At 39.0% G+C, this 22,014-nt stretch overlaps 1 protein-coding gene across 1 annotated transcript; it reads right to left on the bottom strand.

Annotated features, from left to right (window-relative positions):
- Positions 1-1,779: 1,779 nt before the first annotated feature.
- On the bottom strand, positions 1,780-19,011 carry LOC102806517 (uncharacterized). Its single transcript, XM_085501772.1, has 8 exons — positions 18,746-19,011; positions 18,409-18,637; positions 17,168-17,290; positions 15,783-15,902; positions 15,298-15,414; positions 3,971-14,863; positions 3,732-3,794; positions 1,780-2,569 (listed from the first exon to the last, which is right to left on the bottom strand). Exons 1-8 carry the CDS (start codon positions 18,908-18,910, stop codon positions 2,286-2,288), a joined length of 11,994 nt encoding a protein of 3,997 aa, XP_085357898.1. The 5' UTR covers positions 18,911-19,011; the 3' UTR covers positions 1,780-2,285.
- Positions 19,012-22,014: the final 3,003 nt, after the last annotated feature.

The raw sequence follows: 22,014 nt of genomic DNA, 5'->3' as shown, positions 1-22,014 counted from the left end.
CTCACAGCACCAGTAATGTAAAAATAACTTTTGTTTGGCCCAAAACTGTCGCGAAACTGCAGCGCGTCCCGCTAAGAAACTTTACTTTGAGCCTTCCTGCCAACGACGAGTTCATTAATACCACAGGGAGCCCAGGAACTATAATCAACTGTAATACGCAGTCTCTATGAGCGGGCGGGGGGGGGGGGGGTATCGGCTGGTATCTAGTGTAAGAAATAGACAAGGGATGAAGGCTCCAGCCAGATCACATTTTTTAAACTCGAAAAAACAGACGAAAAAAATAAAATCTAAAAAAATACCAGCTTGAAGAATATTAGTTGCCCCTTCGAATTTCGCCAAAACCTTACTTACATTGTACCGATATCTGCAGAATAAATCAAGAAAACTACACAAATCGACTCCATTTAGGAATTCCTAACGGTTAGTCCGAACGCACGACACCGTTGGAGGTGTGGTCTGTTCAGAATTTTTCAACAACCAATCACAAGACTGGTTACGAACCAGTTGAGCAAGGCTAACCGAGTCGTGACCTCGATGTGGTTCATAACCAGTCTTGTGATTGGTTGTTGACAAATTCTGAACAGACCACACCTCCAACGGTGTCGTGCGTTCGGGCTAACCGTTAGGAATTCCTAAATGGAGTAAATTTTTTGTAGTTTTCTTGATTTATTCTGCAGATATCGGTAAAATGTAGGTAGGGCTTTGGCGAAATTTGAAGAAGCAACTAATATTCTTCAACCTGGTATTTTTTTTATATTTTATTTTTCATTCTTTTCGTCAGTTTTCTCGAGTTTAAAAAAATGTGAGCTGGCTGGAGCCTTCATCTGTCTATTTCTTACACTAGATACCAGCCGATACCCCCCCCCCCCCCACCGCTCATAGAGACTTCGTATTACAGTTCCTGGGCTCCCTGTGGTTTTACCCACATCTTGCAAGATAATTGAATGATTCCAATTGTGGGCGTGCCAATACAACGGCGCCATCAAGTCTAGATTGGAAAAGACCCAAGTGTTTTGCAAAGTTCCAACATGTATTGCTAACTGACTGTCCGAATAATTCTCAGAACGGCTGTAAAAACCCCGACGATCTCTGGCCTTTTGAAAAATGTACGCACTCCGAACTCGACTACCTACAAGGACAACATTTTACGTGAAGGCTTAAACGATTTCTGATTAGCCTTATAAAACTTAATAAAGTACATTAATTTACTAAGTTGTATTTAGTGAACTAGTACATTTGACTGTAAATTTCAGCAGTCCATAATGCCGAAAGTAAAGTTAAATGCCACGCGCTGAATGTCAATGTGAATTCGCCGTTCTAAACAGATATTGTCTTGTAGATTTGTTATGGATGTAACACATTTACAAACAGAGTAAAAATGCATTGCGTTGTCTAGTGCATGCAGCCAGGACAGTGAAAATTAGAACAAAATGGGCAAAATTGAAATTGTCACTTCATGAAGTTATTTCTGCATGTCAATTTTGTTCGGTTGGATGAAAATTACATTGATACAACTAAAACATTTTAAAAACAGTTTAGTCAGTTTCCAATGTTCTGTTGAGTAAAATTTGCTTTCGGCCCAAACTAGTTTGAATTGCGAAAGAAAAACCAGCAGGCACAACTGTCATATCCAAGAAAACTGATTAAAGATTACCATCAAATATACATTGGGGAGGGGACAAGTGACCGGAAAATCTAGAACACTCAACGTAGCTGCTGTACAAGCAATAAGAGGGAGAGGTGAGGGAGTAATTTTGGAAAATAGAATGACAATACGGATGATGCTGCATAAAATTTATTCCGCTCAAATAATTCAGATGCAAAAAGCACTACATGCAGCATTTCATAGGATGCTTGACGTAAAGTCCCTTATATACAAAACAAGATGTACCCCAAAACGCGGAGCGAAATTACAACTTTAACAGAAATAAAATAAATATATAGTTATGACATGAATTATATAATATAATATAAATATAATTTGTATATAGCATTAAAACGTGCTCTAAATAAAGACAATATGGTTCAAGTTCATAGCATTGGCAACTGAAGGGAAGACTAGAATTGCAACGACGAGTTACCACAGTCTGCTCAATCCGAAAATACAAATCTCGCGTAATATGTTATTTAATAAAATAAATTTTAAATGATACATTTGAAAAAAATAAAAATCAACAAGGGTAAGCATTCCTCACTAAATGAAAACTGAATAAATCTGCATATCGCCAAGGACAGGCGTGTGGTACAATTATTTGGGATCCAATTAAGTTCAACTACGTCATAGTTCAAGGGCCAACTGGTTTCCGGATTCCTGTTACTTCAGCACTGCGTCGATTACTTGATACACGTGCATTTCCACGATACGCGTCACCAGTTTTGCTGTTCACAGGCGAAGCTGTGCGCAATGGGGCGTTCATTTTTCTGTCATCTCGCCCACTTGTTCCACTTTGTACTGGATTTCTTTCTGTTCTATCCGAATTGGCGGATACACGTTTTGTGCGAACGCTCTCAGAATAGTTGTGATGCAGCACTCCATCACTGTATTTGGTATCGCGACCGAATAGACGATCTATTTAATAAAAGAACACGGCGTACGGTTAAACGACGTGCACATATGTTTGTAAATCACGATCTATCGATTTCACACAATGCTACAATGATTTTCAATACATACAATACATTAGGAGAGTTGTATCGAAGGACAACACTACACCAACAGATTGTCTAAATTAATCACAAGATTCGTAAATACAATGCCAACAAATGGGGAGGGGGCTAAAATATATCAACTGCTCTAATAGTATGCAAATGACCATACAATCAACAAATCAACCCGAAAACAAACATTGGTCTGCATGGCGTCGCCATCAATATTTTGTATGACCAGATCATATCTATGTCACTAGACTATTTCGCCTAAAACGGTGTTTAAGAATCAACACAAAATTCGAGCGAACTCTGAGAATTCCCCTTGATTCTGGCTGCTGGCCATTTTCGTTCATGAAATCGTCGGATATCGTCTGAAAACGCGGGATTTGTGCAGTTTGAATAAAACCAAGTTAGCGATTATGAACAATGGTTATTAACGTAACACCCGATCCCCTCTAAACTTTTTGTTTCGCATTTTAAGGTAAGAAATAGAAATTTGAAACCGACAATGTGTCGATTTACGAGGATCCACGTTTCATAACTTGTGTATTTACTTGTGTACGTATAGCGGAAGATTTTTTTTTTAATTTAGTATTTAATTTTCAGCCCCCCCCCCCCAAGTGACTGGTATTGGGAGAGATGGATCCGATTGAAAATTTTTCACTGGTTCCCTGAATGTTACAAGTAACATTTCAGCGAGTTTTTTTTTTTCTGTTGCTGAAAGCAAGCTCTATTACTAGTAGCGGAAACAAGTCGTGAAAAGTCCGATGGCCTTTGGTTGATTTTATCAGCGACTAAATCCAGTCAATGTTTTGATGTACGTTTTCTGTAATACTAATCTATAATCAAAGGTTATACCAATAAAACATGTACTTCCACATCAAAAGCACACTAATTGAAGAGCAATAAAGTGGTTTGACGATTATGAAGCCAAGTAAGCTAACTGCATAGTACATCTTGCATAATTATTTATAAAAATCAAACTCTTGATGCCATCGCTTGCACAGGATTAAATTTGATATTTCAACACGCGCAAATACACATCTAACATTTATCTGATATATTGTAGGAACAAAACTTACCTGCAGCTAGATGTCTTTCAAGGTCTTCTATTTGTGCAATCAGAAAATCTCTTTCATTAGCAACTGTACGTATGAAAAAAAAAAGTACTGAAGCACGCTCGTTTAGATACATATTTATAGAGTAGTGTCTTTTCACAAATAAACAAAGGCGACGAAAAGAGATTATGTTTCTGATACGTTTGTTATTTTACACAGACATTTTTCATGAAATTATATATATATATATATATGCAACTCACGTTCTTGATTTTCCTGTTCCAACTGCTGTATGTGGAGGATAAAAGTATTACATTGACATCGCAATAGATCTTCGTCATCCCCATCTGAACAGTCTTTGACACCATCACAGACAGCTGATCTGGATATACACTCGCCAGTAGGACATTGGTATTCAGATATCAGACAGGTTGGTGGACACAGTTGTACACTTTCATCCTCGCCTGCAATACAGTTTTCTATTCCATCACATATGCTCGCAGTTGGTATGCATACGCCATCATTACATGTGAATTCATTGGATGAACAGCAGTTGCTCTCATCCTCTCCCTGGGCACAGTCTATAATATTATCACAAATGTACGATAGTGGAATGCACTTCTGTTCTGGGCAGGTATACTGTGTATCCAAGCAATTTGTTGGACATCCATTTTCATCTTCACCATTAGCACAATCGTCAATGCCATTACAAAACTGAAAACGACTTATACATTCCCCAGTTTCACACTCGTATCTTGTACATTGGGGAACACTACATCTTTCAAGAGTCTCGTCTTCTCCACCCCGACAATCAACGATCTGATCACACAAGTAAGACCTTGGAATGCAACTGCCATCTGGACAAGTAAATTCAGTTTCATCTAAGCAGCCACAATCAAGCTCATCTTCACCACTGGCACAGTCTGCAATACCATCACAGAATTGAAACTGGCTTATGCATTCACCTGTTCTGCATTCATGTTGACGACAAGGACGCTCACATCGTACAGGATCTTCATCAACACCATCACGACAATCTACTACATGATCACATAGGTATTTCAATGGGATACAGATACCATCTGGACAAGTGAATTCATCTGCTGTACAAATCACTGGGCATCCAATTTCATCTTCACCACTAGCACAATCCACTACCCCATCACATACATGGTGTTCATGAATACATTCACCCGAGATGCATTCATATTCATGACAAAGAACAATACATCTTGCAGGATCTTCATCTTCTCTACTTGGACAATCTACTATCTGATCACATAAGTTGGCTACGGGGATACAACTGCCATCAGGACAGGTGAATTCATCATTTGTGCAAACAACTGGGCAGTCAATCTCATCCTCACCAGTTGCGCAATCCTGGACCCCATCACAGAATTGTGATCCACTAATACATTCTTTAGAAACGCATTCATATTGGGAACATGGAGATATACCACACCTTTCGTAGTCTTCATCAGCACCTCTTGGACAGTCCACAATATTATCACAAACGTATGCCATTGGAATACAACTGCCATCTGGACAGGTAAATTCAGTTATTGAACATATAGTGGGGCAATTCAACTCGTCTTCCCCACTAGCACAGTCTGTGACCCCATCACAAAATTGAGACTCAATAATGCATTCCCCAGTTCTGCATTCATGTTGACGACAAGGAAGCTCACATCGTCTAGGATCTTCATCAACACCTCTGGGACAATCTACTATATGATCACATAGGTATGTCAATGGAATGCAACTTCCATCTGAACAAGTGAATTCAGTATCCTCCGAGCACCCACAATCAAGCTCATCTTCACCACTAGCACAGTCTGCAATACCATCACAGATATGAAACTGGCTGATGCATTCCCCTGTTCTGCATTCATGTTGACGACAAGGAAGCTCGCATCGTATTGGATCTTCATCAACACCACCACGACAATCTATGATCTGATCACACAAGTAAGACATTGGAATGCAACTACCATCTGGACAAGTAAATTCAGTTGCGTCCGAGCACCCACAATCAAGCTCATCTTCACCACTGGCACAGTCTGCAATACCATCACAGAATTGAAACTGGCTGATGCATTCCTCTGTTCTGCATTCATGTTCACGACAAGGAAGCTCACATCGTATAGAATCTTCATCAACTCCACTAGGACAGTCGATAATATGATCACAAATATAGGAAAGTGGGATGCAACTACCATCTGGACAAGTAAATTCTTGCACTGTGCACACTGCAGGGCATCCAATTTCGTCTTCACTACTAACACAATCTAGCACACCATCACATAGTTGGCGTTCATGAATACACTCACCAGAATGGCATTCATATTCATGACAGGGTACAGTGCATCTACCAGGATGTTCATCTATTCCACTGGGACAATCTATGATTTGATCGCATAAATTAGCTACAGGAATACAGCTTCCATCAGGACATGTAAATTCATCTGTTCTGCAAACAACTGGGCAATCAATTTCATCATCTCCACTGGTACAGTCTTTATTACCATCACAGAATTGCGATCCACCAATACACTCCCCAGACAAACATTCATAGAGCAAGCAGGATGGGAGAGTTCCACATCTTTCTTCACTTTCATCTTCACCTCTGGGACAATTTACGATATTATCACACAGGTATGCTATTGGAATACATGTACCATCTGAACAAGTGAATTCAGTAGCCACAGAGCAGCCACAATTGAATTCATCTTCACCACTAACACAGTCAGCTATGTTATCACAGAATTGTGATTGGCTAATACATTCCCCTGTTCTGCATTCATGTTCACGACAAGGAAGCTTGCATCGTATAGGATCTTCATCAATACCACCACGACAATCTATGATCTGATCACACAAGTAAGCCCTCGGAATGCAACTGCCATCTGGACAAGTAAATTCAGTTTCATCTGAGCAGCCACAATCAAGCTCATCTTCCCCACTAGCACAGTCAACAATACCATCACAGAATTGAGACTGGCTTATACATTCTCCTGTTGTACATTCATATTCAATGCATTGGGGTGGACATCGTATAGAATCTTCATCTTCCCCACTAGCACAGTCCACTATATTATCACACAGGTATGCTATTGGAATACATGTACCATCTGAACAAGTATATTCAGTATCCACTGAGCAGCCACAATTGAATTCATCTTCCCCACTAGCACAGTCCACTATATTATCACACAGGTATGCTATTGGAATACATGTACCATCTGAACAAGTATATTCAGTATCCACTGAGCAGCCACAATTGAATTCATCTTCCCCACTAGCACAGTCAACAATACCATCACAGAATTGTGATGGGCTTATACATTCTCCTGTTGTACATTCATATTCAATGCATTGGGGTGGACATCGTATAGAATCTTCATCTTCCCCACTAGCACAGTCCACTATATTATCACACAGGTATGCTATTGGAATACATGTACCATCTGAACAAGTATATTCAGTATCCACAGAGCAGCCACAATTGAATTCGTCTTCCCCACTAGCACAGTCAACAATACCATCACAGAATTGAGACGGGCTTATACATTCTCCTGTTGTACATTCATATTCAATGCATTGGGGTGGACATCGTATAGAATCTTCATCTTCCCCACTAGCACAGTCCACTATATTATCACACAGGTATGCTATTGGAATACATGTACCATCTGAACAAGTGTATTCAGTATCCACAGAGCAGCCACAATTGAATTCGTCTTCCCCACTAGCACAGTCAACAATACCATCACAGAATTGAGACGGGCTTATACATTCTCCTGTTGTACATTCATATTCAATGCATTGGGGTGGACATCGTATAGAATCTTCATCTTCCCCACTAGCACAGTCCACTATATTATCACACAGGTATGCTATTGGAATACATGTACCATCTGAACAAGTATATTCAGTATCCACTGAGCAGCCACAATTGAATTCGTCTTCCCCACTAGCACAGTCAACAATACCATCACAGAATTGTGACGGGCTTATACATTCTCCTGTTGTACATTCATATTCAATGCATTGGGGTGGACATCGTATAGAATCTTCATCTTCCCCACTAGCACAGTCCACTATATTGTCACACAGGTATGCTATTGGAATACATGTACCATCTGAACAAGTATATTCAGTATCCACTGAGCAGCCACAATTGAATTCATCTTCCCCACTAGCACAGTCCACTATATTATCACACAGGTATGCTATTGGAATACATGTACCATCTGAACAAGTATATTCAGTATCCACTGAGCAGCCACAATTGAATTCATCTTCCCCACTAGCACAGTCAACAATACCATCACAGAATTGTGATGGGCTTATACATTCTCCTGTTGTACATTCATATTCAATGCATTGGGGTGGACATCGTATAGAATCTTCATCTTCCCCACTAGCACAGTCCACTATATTATCACACAGGTATGCTATTGGAATACATGTACCATCTGAACAAGTGTATTCAGTACCTACAGAGCAGCCACAATTGAATTCGTCTTCCCCACTAGCACAGTCAACAATACCATCACAGAATTGTGATGGGCTTATACATTCTCCTGTTGTACATTCATATTCAATGCATTGGGGTGGACATCGTATAGAATCTTCATCTTCACCACTAGCACAGTCAACTATATTATCACACAGGTATGCTATTGGAATACATGTACCATCTGAACAAGTATATTCAGTATCCACTGAGCAGCCACAATTGAATTCATCTTCCCCACTAGCACAGTCCACTATATTATCACACAGGTATGCTATTGGAATACATGTACCATCTGAACAAGTGTATTCAGTACCTACAGAGCAGCCACAATTGAATTCGTCTTCCCCACTAGCACAGTCAACAATACCATCACAGAATTGTGATGGGCTTATACATTCTCCTGTTGTACATTCATATTCAATGCATTGGGGTGGACATCGTATAGAATCTTCATCTTCACCACTAGCACAGTCAACTATATTATCACACAGGTATGCTATTGGAATACATGTACCATCTGAACAAGTGTATTCAGTACCTACAGAGCAGCCACAATTGAATTCGTCTTCCCCACTAGCACAGTCAACAATACCATCACAGAATTGTGATGGGCTTATACATTCTCCTGTTGTACATTCATATTCAATGCATTGGGGTGGACATCGTATAGAATCTTCATCTTCCCCACTAGCACAGTCCACTATATTATCACACAGGTATGCTATTGGAATACATGTACCATCTGAACAAGTATATTCAGTATCCACTGAGCAGCCACAATTGAATTCATCTTCCCCACTAGCACAGTCCACTATATTATCACACAGGTATGCTATTGGAATACATGTACCATCTGAACAAGTGTATTCAGTACCTACAGAGCAGCCACAATTGAATTCGTCTTCCCCACTAGCACAGTCAACAATACCATCACAGAATTGTGATGGGCTTATACATTCTCCTGTTGTACATTCATATTCAATGCATTGGGGTGGACATCGTATAGAATCTTCATCTTCACCACTAGCACAGTCAACTATATTATCACACAGGTATGCTATTGGAATACATGTACCATCTGAACAAGTGTATTCAGTACCTACAGAGCAGCCACAATTGAATTCGTCTTCCCCACTAGCACAGTCAACAATACCATCACAGAATTGTGATGGGCTTATACATTCTCCTGTTGTACATTCATATTCAATGCATTGGGGTGGACATCGTATAGAATCTTCATCTTCACCACTAGCACAGTCCACTATATTATCACACAGGTATGCTATTGGAATACATGTACCATCTGAACAAGTGTATTCAGTACCTACAGAGCAGCCACAATTGAATTCGTCTTCCCCACTAGCACAGTCAACAATACCATCACAGAATTGTGACGGGCTTATACATTCTCCTGTTGTACATTCATATTCAATGCATTGGGGTGGACATCGTATAGAATCTTCATCTTCCCCACTAGCACAGTCCACTATATTATCACACAGGTATGCTATTGGAATACATGTACCATCTGAACAAGTATATTCAGTATCCACTGAGCAGCCACAATTGAATTCGTCTTCCCCACTAGCACAGTCAACAATACCATCACAGAATTGTGATGGGCTTATACATTCTCCTGTTGTACATTCATATTCAATGCATTGGGGTGGACATTGTATAGAATCTTCATCTTCCCCACTAGCACAGTCCACTATATTATCACACAGGTATGCTATTGGAATACATGTACCATCTGAACAAGTATATTCAGTATCCACTGAGCAGCCACAATTGAATTCGTCTTCCCCACTAGCACAGTCAACAATACCATCACAGAATTGTGACGGGCTTATACATTCTCCTGTTGTACATTCATATTCAATGCATTGGGGTGGACATCGTATAGAATCTTCATCTTCCCCACTAGCACAGTCCACTATATTGTCACACAGGTATGCTATTGGAATACATGTACCATCTGAACAAGTATATTCAGTATCCACTGAGCAGCCACAATTGAATTCATCTTCCCCACTAGCACAGTCCACTATATTATCACACAGGTATGCTATTGGAATACATGTACCATCTGAACAAGTATATTCAGTATCCACTGAGCAGCCACAATTGAATTCGTCTTCCCCACTAGCACAGTCAACAATACCATCACAGAATTGTGACGGGCTTATACATTCTCCTGTTGTACATTCATATTCAATGCATTGGGGTGGACATCGTATAGAATCTTCATCTTCACCACTAGCACAGTCCACTATATTATCACACAGGTATGCTATTGGAATACATGTACCATCTGAACAAGTGTATTCAGTACCTACAGAGCAGCCACAATTGAATTCGTCTTCCCCACTAGCACAGTCAACAATACCATCACAGAATTGTGATGGGCTTATACATTCTCCTGTTGTACATTCATATTCAATGCATTGGGGTGGACATCGTATAGAATCTTCATCTTCCCCACTAGCACAGTCCACTATATTATCACACAGGTATGCTATTGGAATACATGTACCATCTGAACAAGTATATTCAGTATCCACTGAGCAGCCACAATTGAATTCATCTTCCCCACTAGCACAGTCCACTATATTATCACACAGGTATGCTATTGGAATACATGTACCATCTGAACAAGTGTATTCAGTATCCACAGAGCAGCCACAGTTGAATTCGTCTTCCCCACTAGCACAGTTAACAATACCATCACAGAATTGTGACGGGCTTATACATTCTCCTGTTGTACATTCATATTCAATGCATTGGGGTGGACATCGTATAGAATCTTCATCTTCACCACTCGCACAGTCCACTATATTATCACACAGGTATGCTATTGGAATACATGTACCATCTGAACAAGTGTATTCAGTACCTACAGAGCAGCCACAATTGAATTCGTCTTCCCCACTAGCACAGTCAACAATACCATCACAGAATTGTGATGGGCTTATACATTCTCCTGTTGTACATTCATATTCAATGCATTGGGGTGGACATCGTATAGAATCTTCATCTTCCCCACTAGCACAGTCCACTATATTATCACACAGGTATGCTATTGGAATACATGTACCATCTGAACAAGTGTATTCAGTACCTACAGAGCAGCCACAATTGAATTCGTCTTCCCCACTAGCACAGTCAACAATACCATCACAGAATTGTGATGGGCTTATACATTCTCCTGTTGTACATTCATATTCAATGCATTGGGGTGGACATCGTATAGAATCTTCATCTTCCCCACTAGCACAGTCCACTATATTATCACACAGGTATGCTATTGGAATACATGTACCATCTGAACAAGTATATTCAGTATCCACTGAGCAGCCACAATTGAATTCATCTTCCCCACTAGCACAGTCCACTATATTATCACACAGGTATGCTATTGGAATACATGTACCATCTGAACAAGTGTATTCAGTATCCACAGAGCAGCCACAGTTGAATTCGTCTTCCCCACTAGCACAGTTAACAATACCATCACAGAATTGTGACGGGCTTATACATTCTCCTGTTGTACATTCATATTCAATGCATTGGGGTGGACATCGTATAGAATCTTCATCTTCACCACTAGCACAGTCCACTATATTATCACACAGGTATGCTATTGGAATACATGTACCATCTGAACAAGTGTATTCAGTACCTACAGAGCAGCCACAATTGAATTCGTCTTCCCCACTAGCACAGTCAACAATACCATCACAGAATTGTGACGGGCTTATACATTCTCCTGTTGTACATTCATATTCAATGCATTGGGGTGGACATCGTATAGAATCTTCATCTTCACCACTCGCACAGTCCACTATATTATCACACAGGTATGCTATTGGAATACATGTACCATCTGAACAAGTGTATTCAGTACCTACAGAGCAGCCACAATTGAATTCGTCTTCCCCACTAGCACAGTCAACAATACCATCACAGAATTGTGATGGGCTTATACATTCTCCTGTTGTACATTCATATTCAATGCATTGGGGTGGACATCGTATAGAATCTTCATCTTCCCCACTAGCACAGTCCACTATATTATCACACAGGTATGCTATTGGAATACATGTACCATCTGAACAAGTGTATTCAGTACCTACAGAGCAGCCACAATTGAATTCGTCTTCCCCACTAGCACAGTCAACAATACCATCACAGAATTGTGATGGGCTTATACATTCTCCTGTTGTACATTCATATTCAATGCATTGGGGTGGACATCGTATAGAATCTTCATCTTCCCCACTAGCACAGTCCACTATATTATCACACAGGTATGCTATTGGAATACATGTACCATCTGAACAAGTATATTCAGTATCCACTGAGCAGCCACAATTGAATTCATCTTCCCCACTAGCACAGTCCACTATATTATCACACAGGTATGCTATTGGAATACATGTACCATCTGAACAAGTGTATTCAGTATCCACAGAGCAGCCACAGTTGAATTCGTCTTCCCCACTAGCACAGTTAACAATACCATCACAGAATTGTGACGGGCTTATACATTCTCCTGTTGTACATTCATATTCAATGCATTGGGGTGGACATCGTATAGAATCTTCATCTTCACCACTAGCACAGTCCACTATATTATCACACAGGTATGCTATTGGAATACATGTACCATCTGAACAAGTGTATTCAGTATCCACTGAGCAGCCACAATTGAATTCGTCTTCCCCACTAGCACAGTCAACAATACCATCACAGAATTGTGATGGGCTTATACATTCTCCTGTTGTACATTCATATTCAATGCATTGGGGTGGACATCGTATAGAATCTTCATCTTCCCCACTAGCACAGTCCACTATATTATCACACAGGTATGCTATTGGAATACATGTACCATCTGAACAAGTATATTCAGTATCCACTGAGCAGCCACAATTGAATTCATCTTCCCCACTAGCACAGTCCACTATATTATCACACAGGTATGCTACTGGAATACATGTACCATCTGAACAAGTGTATTCAGTATCCACAGAGCAGCCACAGTTGAATTCGTCTTCCCCACTAGCACAGTCAACAATACCATCACAGAATTGTGATGGGCTTATACATTCTCCTGTTGTACATTCATATTCAATGCATTGGGGTGGACATCGTATAGAATCTTCATCTTCCCCACTAGCACAGTCCACTATATTATCACACAGGTATGCTATTGGAATACATGTACCATCTGAACAAGTATATTCAGTATCCACTGAGCAGCCACAATTGAATTCATCTTCCCCACTAGCACAGTCCACTATATTATCACACAGGTATGCTATTGGAATACATGTACCATCTGAACAAGTGTATTCAGTACCTACAGAGCAGCCACAATTGAATTCGTCTTCCCCACTAGCACAGTTAACAATACCATCACAGAATTGTGACGGGCTTATACATTCTCCTGTTGTACATTCATATTCAATGCATTGGGGTGGACATCGTATAGAATCTTCATCTTCCCCACTAGCACAGTCCACTATATTATCACACAGGTATGCTATTGGAATACATGTACCATCTGAACAAGTGTATTCAGTATCCACAGAGCAGCCACAGTTGAATTCGTCTTCCCCACTAGCACAGTTAACAATACCATCACAGAATTGTGACGGGCTTATACATTCTCCTGTTGTACATTCATATTCAATGCATTGGGGTGGACATCGTATAGAATCTTCATCTTCCCCACTAGCACAGTCCACTATATTATCACACAGGTATGCTATTGGAATACATGTACCATCTGAACAAGTGTATTCAGTACCTACAGAGCAGCCACAATTGAATTCGTCTTCCCCACTAGCACAGTCAACAATACCATCACAGAATTGTGATGGGCTTATACATTCTCCTGTTGTACATTCATATTCAATGCATTGGGGTGGACATCGTATAGAATCTTCATCTTCCCCACTAGCACAGTCCACTATATTATCACACAGGTATGCTATTGGAATACATGTACCATCTGAACAAGTGTATTCAGTATCCACAGAGCAGCCACAGTTGAATTCGTCTTCCCCACTAGCACAGTCAACAATACCATCACAGAATTGTGATGGGCTTATACATTCTCCTGTTGTACATTCATATTCAATGCATTGGGGTGGACATCGTATAGAATCTTCATCTTCCCCACTAGCACAGTCCACTATATTATCACACAGGTATGCTATTGGAATACATGTACCATCTGAACAAGTATATTCAGTATCCACTGAGCAGCCACAATTGAATTCATCTTCCCCACTAGCACAGTCCACTATATTATCACACAGGTATGCTATTGGAATACATGTACCATCTGAACAAGTGTATTCAGTACCTACAGAGCAGCCACAATTGAATTCGTCTTCCCCACTAGCACAGTCAACAATACCATCACAGAATTGTGATGGGCTTATACATTCTCCTGTTGTACATTCGTATTCATTTTGCGTACATGGTACCTTGTTGCACAATATCGGGCTTTCATCACTTCCATCTGAACAGTTAGGAATTCCGTCACAGCGCAGATTAAGACTGAGGCATGAACCATCAGAACATGTATGGAAACCAGGCCCACATGGTGTTGGAACATTTCCTGTGAAATAATGGCAGATGTGATGATTTGCAAGAAGGGGGCCAACGTCGCGCTATCAAATTAGAAACTAATAGGTATTCCACACATAGGATTGTTAAGTCTAGTCAAATGCCCAGCAAAGTTGTACCCCAGCTGATCAGCAATAACTAATAATAAATGAAATCTACATCACCCCCATTGTCTTATTTGAATAAAAAAGCGACTTTTATATTTGTATCTGTCATACAGTAGCGACTAGATCCAGATCCAAATCCAGATCCAGATTGGTTAACTTTGAGGAAGAACATTTTCATGTATTGTATTGAGCATTGTATTGTGGCACGAAAGTGCCGAAGGAAACTTGAGTTTAAAAAAATCTACACATACAGCGAAGTCGTGGGAAAACTTCCACGATAATATAGGTAAAATGACCGAGAATGATACAATTAACTTACTACACAGCTCTGTTGAGTCATCATAACCCGAGCTACAGTCTCCTGGGAGTCCATCGCATGCTTGATCATTTGGAATGCACGTTCCATCTGGACATCGTAGCAAACCGATTGTGCATCCTGTTGGTAGTCAGAAGAGTATAATTTGTAAGCTTTTGAGAAGCTTGTCAAGGCGGGAACTCGTCGCAAAAATAGAACCTGCAATATTGGCGGCTAAATGCGAACCACAGTGCTAAAATTGAATTGCGCTTCGCCCCATTTTTACAAATTGATTTTATGGACGTTTTTTTTAAAGAACGGTCGTTTCTTGGTTGATGTTAAAGGCTTCACTTTCAAGTCGGAGGATAATTTGTTATGTTTCATCAATCTAATGCATTGAAACAGACTGTAAAATAAATTATAAGCACACTAATGCACTACCAGCCATAAATCTATGTTCAATATTGCGCAACGTATTAGACGAATTACATTTTGAACTAACTTATTACCTGAACATAATGAAGCCGCTTCATCGCCATCATCTTTACAGTCCGCAAAACCATCACAAATCCAGTGACTTGGAATACATCTGCCATCCGAACATTTGTACTCACTATGCCCACATTCAACTACAAAATATCAATGTATATTCTAGAATAAAAACTTTGTCCTTGTTTCTTTTACGCACTGAATTGCAAATATTTACTGTCTTCAACGTCACCTGTCTCCTTTGAATTTGTAAATTTCAAATGCGATCTTTACCACAGATAGCAGTTAGTGACAGATGGTTTATTCAACATTTAGTTAAGCTTTGATAATCCAGTACTAACACATCGGCACTGTTTTTAGAGATTTTTATTAAGACAAACATTAAATTCACATTCTGGAGTTGTATCGAATTTGATAGTTTAAAGAATGAAACATTTGGTAGACACAGATTGAACTATTTCATTCTTGTATATTTCTTGTTTATTCAGAACACATTGTGTAACCAGTTACACTTACAGCAGAAATACAACACGTGTTCCCGACAAATGGCCATGGAAGTTTCAGAATTTAACATTGCATGTTGCGACTGCACTGACATATCCAATTACAGCAAGTCTCAGAAGTATTAGGGCAGCCCATTTGCCAAAACTCGCTAGCGAATTGGTTAACTGCTTGAGTTTTGGCTAAACAGTTGGCTTTCGAATCTCGCTGGCGCCGTCTTGTGATCACGCCCACTTACGGCTAATCTATATAACAGTAGGGGACGATCGTCACAAGTGAGGAGCTAATCAGCGACGGTTTTGCAGTTGAGTGGCAATTTCGCTTTCAAATATACTAGGGAAAGTGTTTTATTTCTTTCGTATCCAAGGAAAAATGACAAATGACTTTTAGCGGTCGGCTTAATTTTACCCCAACGGATCTTGTGTATGTGAAAGTTTGTTATTTTCTCCCTGATTTGTAGGAAAATGTTTCTCAACTTGACTATTTACATTTTGTAGTTTCAAGCAGTGTTCGAGATGGCTACTCCCATATAATATCGGTGAAATAATCGCATTTGTCATATTATCACTTGTACGCCAGCTGACTGGTTATTTCCAGGCTTAAATTACTCCGGGGAATTCAGACTTGCTGTAAATAGGGGGAGGGTAAGTGCATTCATAGCTGCCAAACTCAGCCAGACGTTATGCGACGACTTTAGCATTGTCTAAAAAAACACTACTTCAGTAATATGGCATGTGGGTCATAATCGTTTTACAACTATAGAGCCTTAAATTATGGTTTTCGTCGCGCCGCGCCGCGTTTGATATGGGAACTTGGTGCGTATAAAATGTATCATTTACATAAAATTTGAACAGACGCTGCACAGCGATCACTGTCTTTTAAAATAAGATCGTTAGACGCTTACCTCCACATATTTCTCTAGACTCATCGAAGTTATCACTGCACTCATATTCATAGCCATTGCAGATGGTGAATGAATTCTGACAACTGCCATCTGTAGGACACTGAATATATTCTTTTCCACATACTGAAAAATGTTGAAAAAAATGCCAATGTGCTAATTGTATAAATACAAATTACATTATACACTGTGAAAGCTGTAAACATTTTGTTAAAGTACTTTAACAGAAATTTGGCAAGTGCCATCAATTCATCGCCGGATGGCGTACCCGAAAGGAAAAAGTAACCTTTGAGTAGTAGTGCCACACTGACAATTTTAGGTACAAACCAAAATGTATTGCTGCAAATACATTATCTTTGGATTGTAGGCGAGTAAATAGAATTGGTGTGCTAAGACGAATGCTCAGTGAACCACTGCAATCGCTTGTGGCGTCGACAAATATGAAATCGTACTAGTACCGGTAATATTTACGATTCAACCGGCGTCACTAAACACATCGTGAAGGAAAGGTACGCAATTAAAAACAAATCTGTTTTAAGCAAATGCAATACATTTCAGCACATTCCAGAATACAATATGCAATTTGTTTAAATGTTTACAACGCCAACTGATTAGCATCTGTTCTCTACACTAGTTTTCAAAGCTTCAATTCTGCGGCAGGTTGCGCTTGAAGTTGTATATTATGTTGAGATTGAACGAACAGATCTTGCAATTCAGTAATATGGGAATGTATTATTACAAGACATTATCTTAGTGTATAGGCGTTTAAATTTAGATTCACTCTCCTGAAAGAATATTTCATCCGATCGTAAACAAGTTTTGGTAAATAACAAAATGAGTAAAGTAATTCTGTCAATTATTGTATTCCTAGTGTGATCAACGTGGAGAGAAAATCTAGAGCCATTATTTTTTTAAAAAGAAACAACCATTGGTTACCCACATTGTCTTTAGAATATCAAGAAAACTCCATGGATAATACCGAACCCTATCTCTAGTCTGTGATTGGGACAAACTGTTGACAATGTCCCTGTACACATTAGGCATGCAATAATGTACAAAGATTTTTCAAATTGAACGAGTCTACCATTTTGAAGATGATACTAAATCGGCCGTGTTGATTGTAAAATAACTTAAACACGCACAGAATTGTCATTTTCATTTAGAGGACGATACATTTGAAAATAGAATATATGACATGCGTAATAAATCTGGCGTATCGTACATCATTAAACTCGTGGTCTTACCATCAAAATTGCAGATTGCTGAAGATTCATCGAAAGCGTCTGGACAATCCGAATCTCCGTCACATAGTTTATGGCACGAGAAACATTCGTTGGTACCGGGACAGCTGTATTCTCCGACACCACACCCCCACGAAGTGATTAAAGTGTACTGTAGTGACAGTCTGTCATTAACAAGGTTAGTCGAGTTCATGCGGTAATCGTTTCGTAGTCTTCTGGGTTCATGTGGTATCTGCGAATAAGTTTACCGTGGCATTAAATAACAGTTCTTTTAGTGTAAAAAACAAAATAAATAAAAAGGCATTTATATTTAGCAGAACATAATTTAATTTGTATTTACCTTTTTATATTGTTCCAGGGCAGTCAAAATTCTATTTCCATGATTCAGTTTGTCTTCTTCATATTCATTTCTGTCGACAACGTCCCTTTTATCGTTCGTAATATTCGCGGAACAAAACAGGAAAAGTAGACCAAATATGCACCAGTGGCACGTGCATACATGCATGGTTTACGCCACAATTTTCTCAGCTCAGCGCTGGGAATTCTTTGGATCCAAAACGAAAAAGTCCTTGCACACACACACTGACTTCCCGGCGGCGTAATGAAGAAGAGAAATCTTGGTTTCATTTACTATCACATGTACACCTGTCAGCTAACATGCAAATTTGTGGCCGAAACACAAAACAATGTGTATGAAGGGGTGGACGGGTAGTCAACCACATTATTCTGTCAGTGTAAGATCTACAAATACATAAACCTTGATTGCGATAGCCGACAAACGAATATAAATTGGCAACTGAATTATCATCTCCAGCCAAGATTCGTTTATTTGACCATCGACTCACCACTATACTTTAACCAAAGTCAAGCCTTACCAAAGTCCATGCTTTTACATAATCTATTGTGCCAATGTGTATTTAAGTGCGCCCTCTTTGGTAATACTAGTACTAGAAATATTTTCAGTTTACAATTGGTCGCTTCGATTCCCCCGATCTATAAGGTGTGACATTTCGCTGATGTAATTTCTCTCTCGCACACATTTGTTCACGTGACTGGGTAATCACATAAGATTTACATAGATAATTTGGCCGCTTTACTGTTTAATATCACACCATTTCAGTTATGAATGAACAATTAAATCATAGAATATGTAAAATAAAATTATAAATATGCAATGTTTGATTTTTTTGTATTCGTATGATAATTTACCAGACAATAATTACCCTATAGGAATGTTGAGACTGGCACAGACTATCTAGTCATACGTCACATGAAATACTGCAAGAAGGTGTTATTAATTGTAAAAGTTATTATGAAAAGTCATTCGGACCGAGAAGAATTGGCTCTTTGTCCAATAGCTCCATCTCTCTGCGACTTTAGACTGTAGTCCCCTGTAGTTTTACCACGAGACTGAACAGACAAACGAGACAACGAGTATTCTGATTAATATGATCATGTCTGTCGTTCTTTCCATTTTATTGGTTTGAATTGAATTAGCACGTTTGCGTTGATAATGCAGAGTTTGCAGTTTTAGCCTTCCCAGTTTCTCGGTATAGAATAAGTTTTGTTTATACAGTGCGCTCATTGTATTTGTAAAGTGGAGAACCTTACAAGTTTCAGAATGGGAACACATTTGCATATTCTTAATGCATAAATTGAGCTGAATATATGTTTTTGTATCATCGGAAAACGCGATACAAAATTACTGTTTTTATGACATCATTAACAAACAATGTGAAGAGAACATGGCCTAAAATTGTGTCTTGTGGAACTGCCTTCCAGGATAAAAAAAAACTGTTGATGATCCTCAATTTCTGATTTCGCCCATTAAGAAAGGATCTGATCCATGACAGAGCTTTGTCTGTGTCACCAAAACTAGTGACTTGGCGTATCGGAGTTATAACAGAATGTTTCACTGTCTTGGATGTTCAGAATTATCTTCGCTAGACTGAAAATTTTTACTTAACGTTTTACAAAGTAAAGGAGATATCCAGTTTAGAACAAGTGGGTGAATTTTATCAAGTCTGGGAGATCTGTCAACTTACCGGTTATTGAGCATCCAGAGTACCTTTGACTCTGAGATCAGAATTCTATCATTTAGTGGTTCACTGTCATGGTGTCGTCCAAGTCTTTAAAAAATGGCTAAATTAAATCGAGTACGCTATTTTTTGTGCACGATAAAACTCATTAGACACGCTACTTTTTATAGTATGAGTTTTATAAAGTAAAACATGCCTCAGCTTGGATTCGAGAGCGCTAAAAAAATTATAGCGCTACAAAATCGATGGCGATAGAAATGTTCTAGGAAGCTAAATATTGCCCACAAATTCTTTAAAGTTAACCCGGAAATAATATTTCTTTGTAAATGTAGTCATTGTGTTCATTAACGCTGCAGGTCGGCATCAACATCGATTTTACGCATGTCACACACGTGCCAGGAGTTTGTTCGAAACTCGAAATGTTCGTAGACAATCAGATCGTCGGCCGACACGTATTTTACGGATATGATGAATCGTTTCAGTGATTTCTCCACTAATTAATGATCAATGAAACTAGAAATATTGTAGAAATAAACTGGCCCAAAAATTGTGTAAAACTACAATCAGTTACGCAACTCGATCTTTGTGCGGAGTGTGTTCAACGCGTGATTTTATTGAGTTTAAAGGCTAGTTGAAACCTGAAATTTCGAACGTTTTTATCTTTATTATGTGTTGGAAAGGGAAATTAAATGACAATATGTCCGAGTGCTGTTGCTGGAAAATCAATATTTTTTTGTTTTTTTTAAAATTATGCAAGTACACAATTTGTATTTTTTTCTATTCGGTTCCAACTCGATTACAATGTAATTTTTTATGCAAATGGCGATTTTATATTGTGAAATAAGTACGTTATACATATTAGTTTATTATTTTTTAATAACTTTATACAACGTTTTTTATGCATCACTGAAAAACTTAATTATGACATTATGACAATTTACGCAAATAAATCACATGAAAGGAACTGTATATTTCTGTTATGAAATACTTATTACGATAACACTTTTGAAAATGGTTTTTAGGACATCATTAACAAACAATGTGAAGAGAACATGGCCTAAAATTGTGCCTTGTGGAACTGCCTTCCAGGATAAAAAAAACTGTTGATGATCCTCAATTCCTGATTTCGCCCATTAAGAAAGGATCTGATCCATGACAGCTTTGTCTGTGTCACCAAAACTAGTGACTTGGCGTATCGGAGTTATAACGACATTTTTCACTGTCTTTGATGTTCAGCATTATCTTCGCTAGACTGAAAGATTATACTTAACGTTTTACAAAGTAAAGGTGATATCCAGTTTAGAACAAGTGGGTGAATTTTATCAAGTCTGGGAGATCTGTCAACTTACCGGTTATTGAACATCGAGAGTACCTTTGACTCTGAGATCAGAATTCTATTATTTAGTGGTTCACTGTCATGGTGTCGTCCAAGTCTTTAAAAAATTGCTAGATTAAATCGAGTACGCTATTTTTTGTGCACGATAAAACTCATTAGACACGCTACTTTTTATAGTATGAGTTTTATAAAGTAAAACATGCCTCAGCTTGGATTCGAGAGCGCTAAAAAAAT

Source organism: Saccoglossus kowalevskii, chromosome 7, assembly GCF_978046115.1.
Source record: "Saccoglossus kowalevskii chromosome 7, keSacKowa6.1, whole genome shotgun sequence".
NCBI lineage: Eukaryota > Metazoa > Hemichordata > Enteropneusta > Harrimaniidae > Saccoglossus > Saccoglossus kowalevskii.
Note: the sequence above shows the minus strand (reverse complement) of the source record. Positions and strands in the feature narration are given on the sequence as shown.

Coding starts and splice junctions, on each gene's coding strand:
- LOC102806517 (XM_085501772.1), bottom strand. CDS start 18,910: ATGCATGTATGCACGTGCCACTGGTGCATATTTGGTCTACTTTTCCTG. Junction 15,903..17,167: donor GTCTAGAGAAATATGTGGAG/GTAAGCGTCTAA, acceptor GATATTTTGTAG/TTGAATGTGGGCATAGTGAG. Junction 15,415..15,782: donor AGCGGCTTCATTATGTTCAG/GTAATAAGTTAG, acceptor GACTACCAACAG/GATGCACAATCGGTTTGCTA.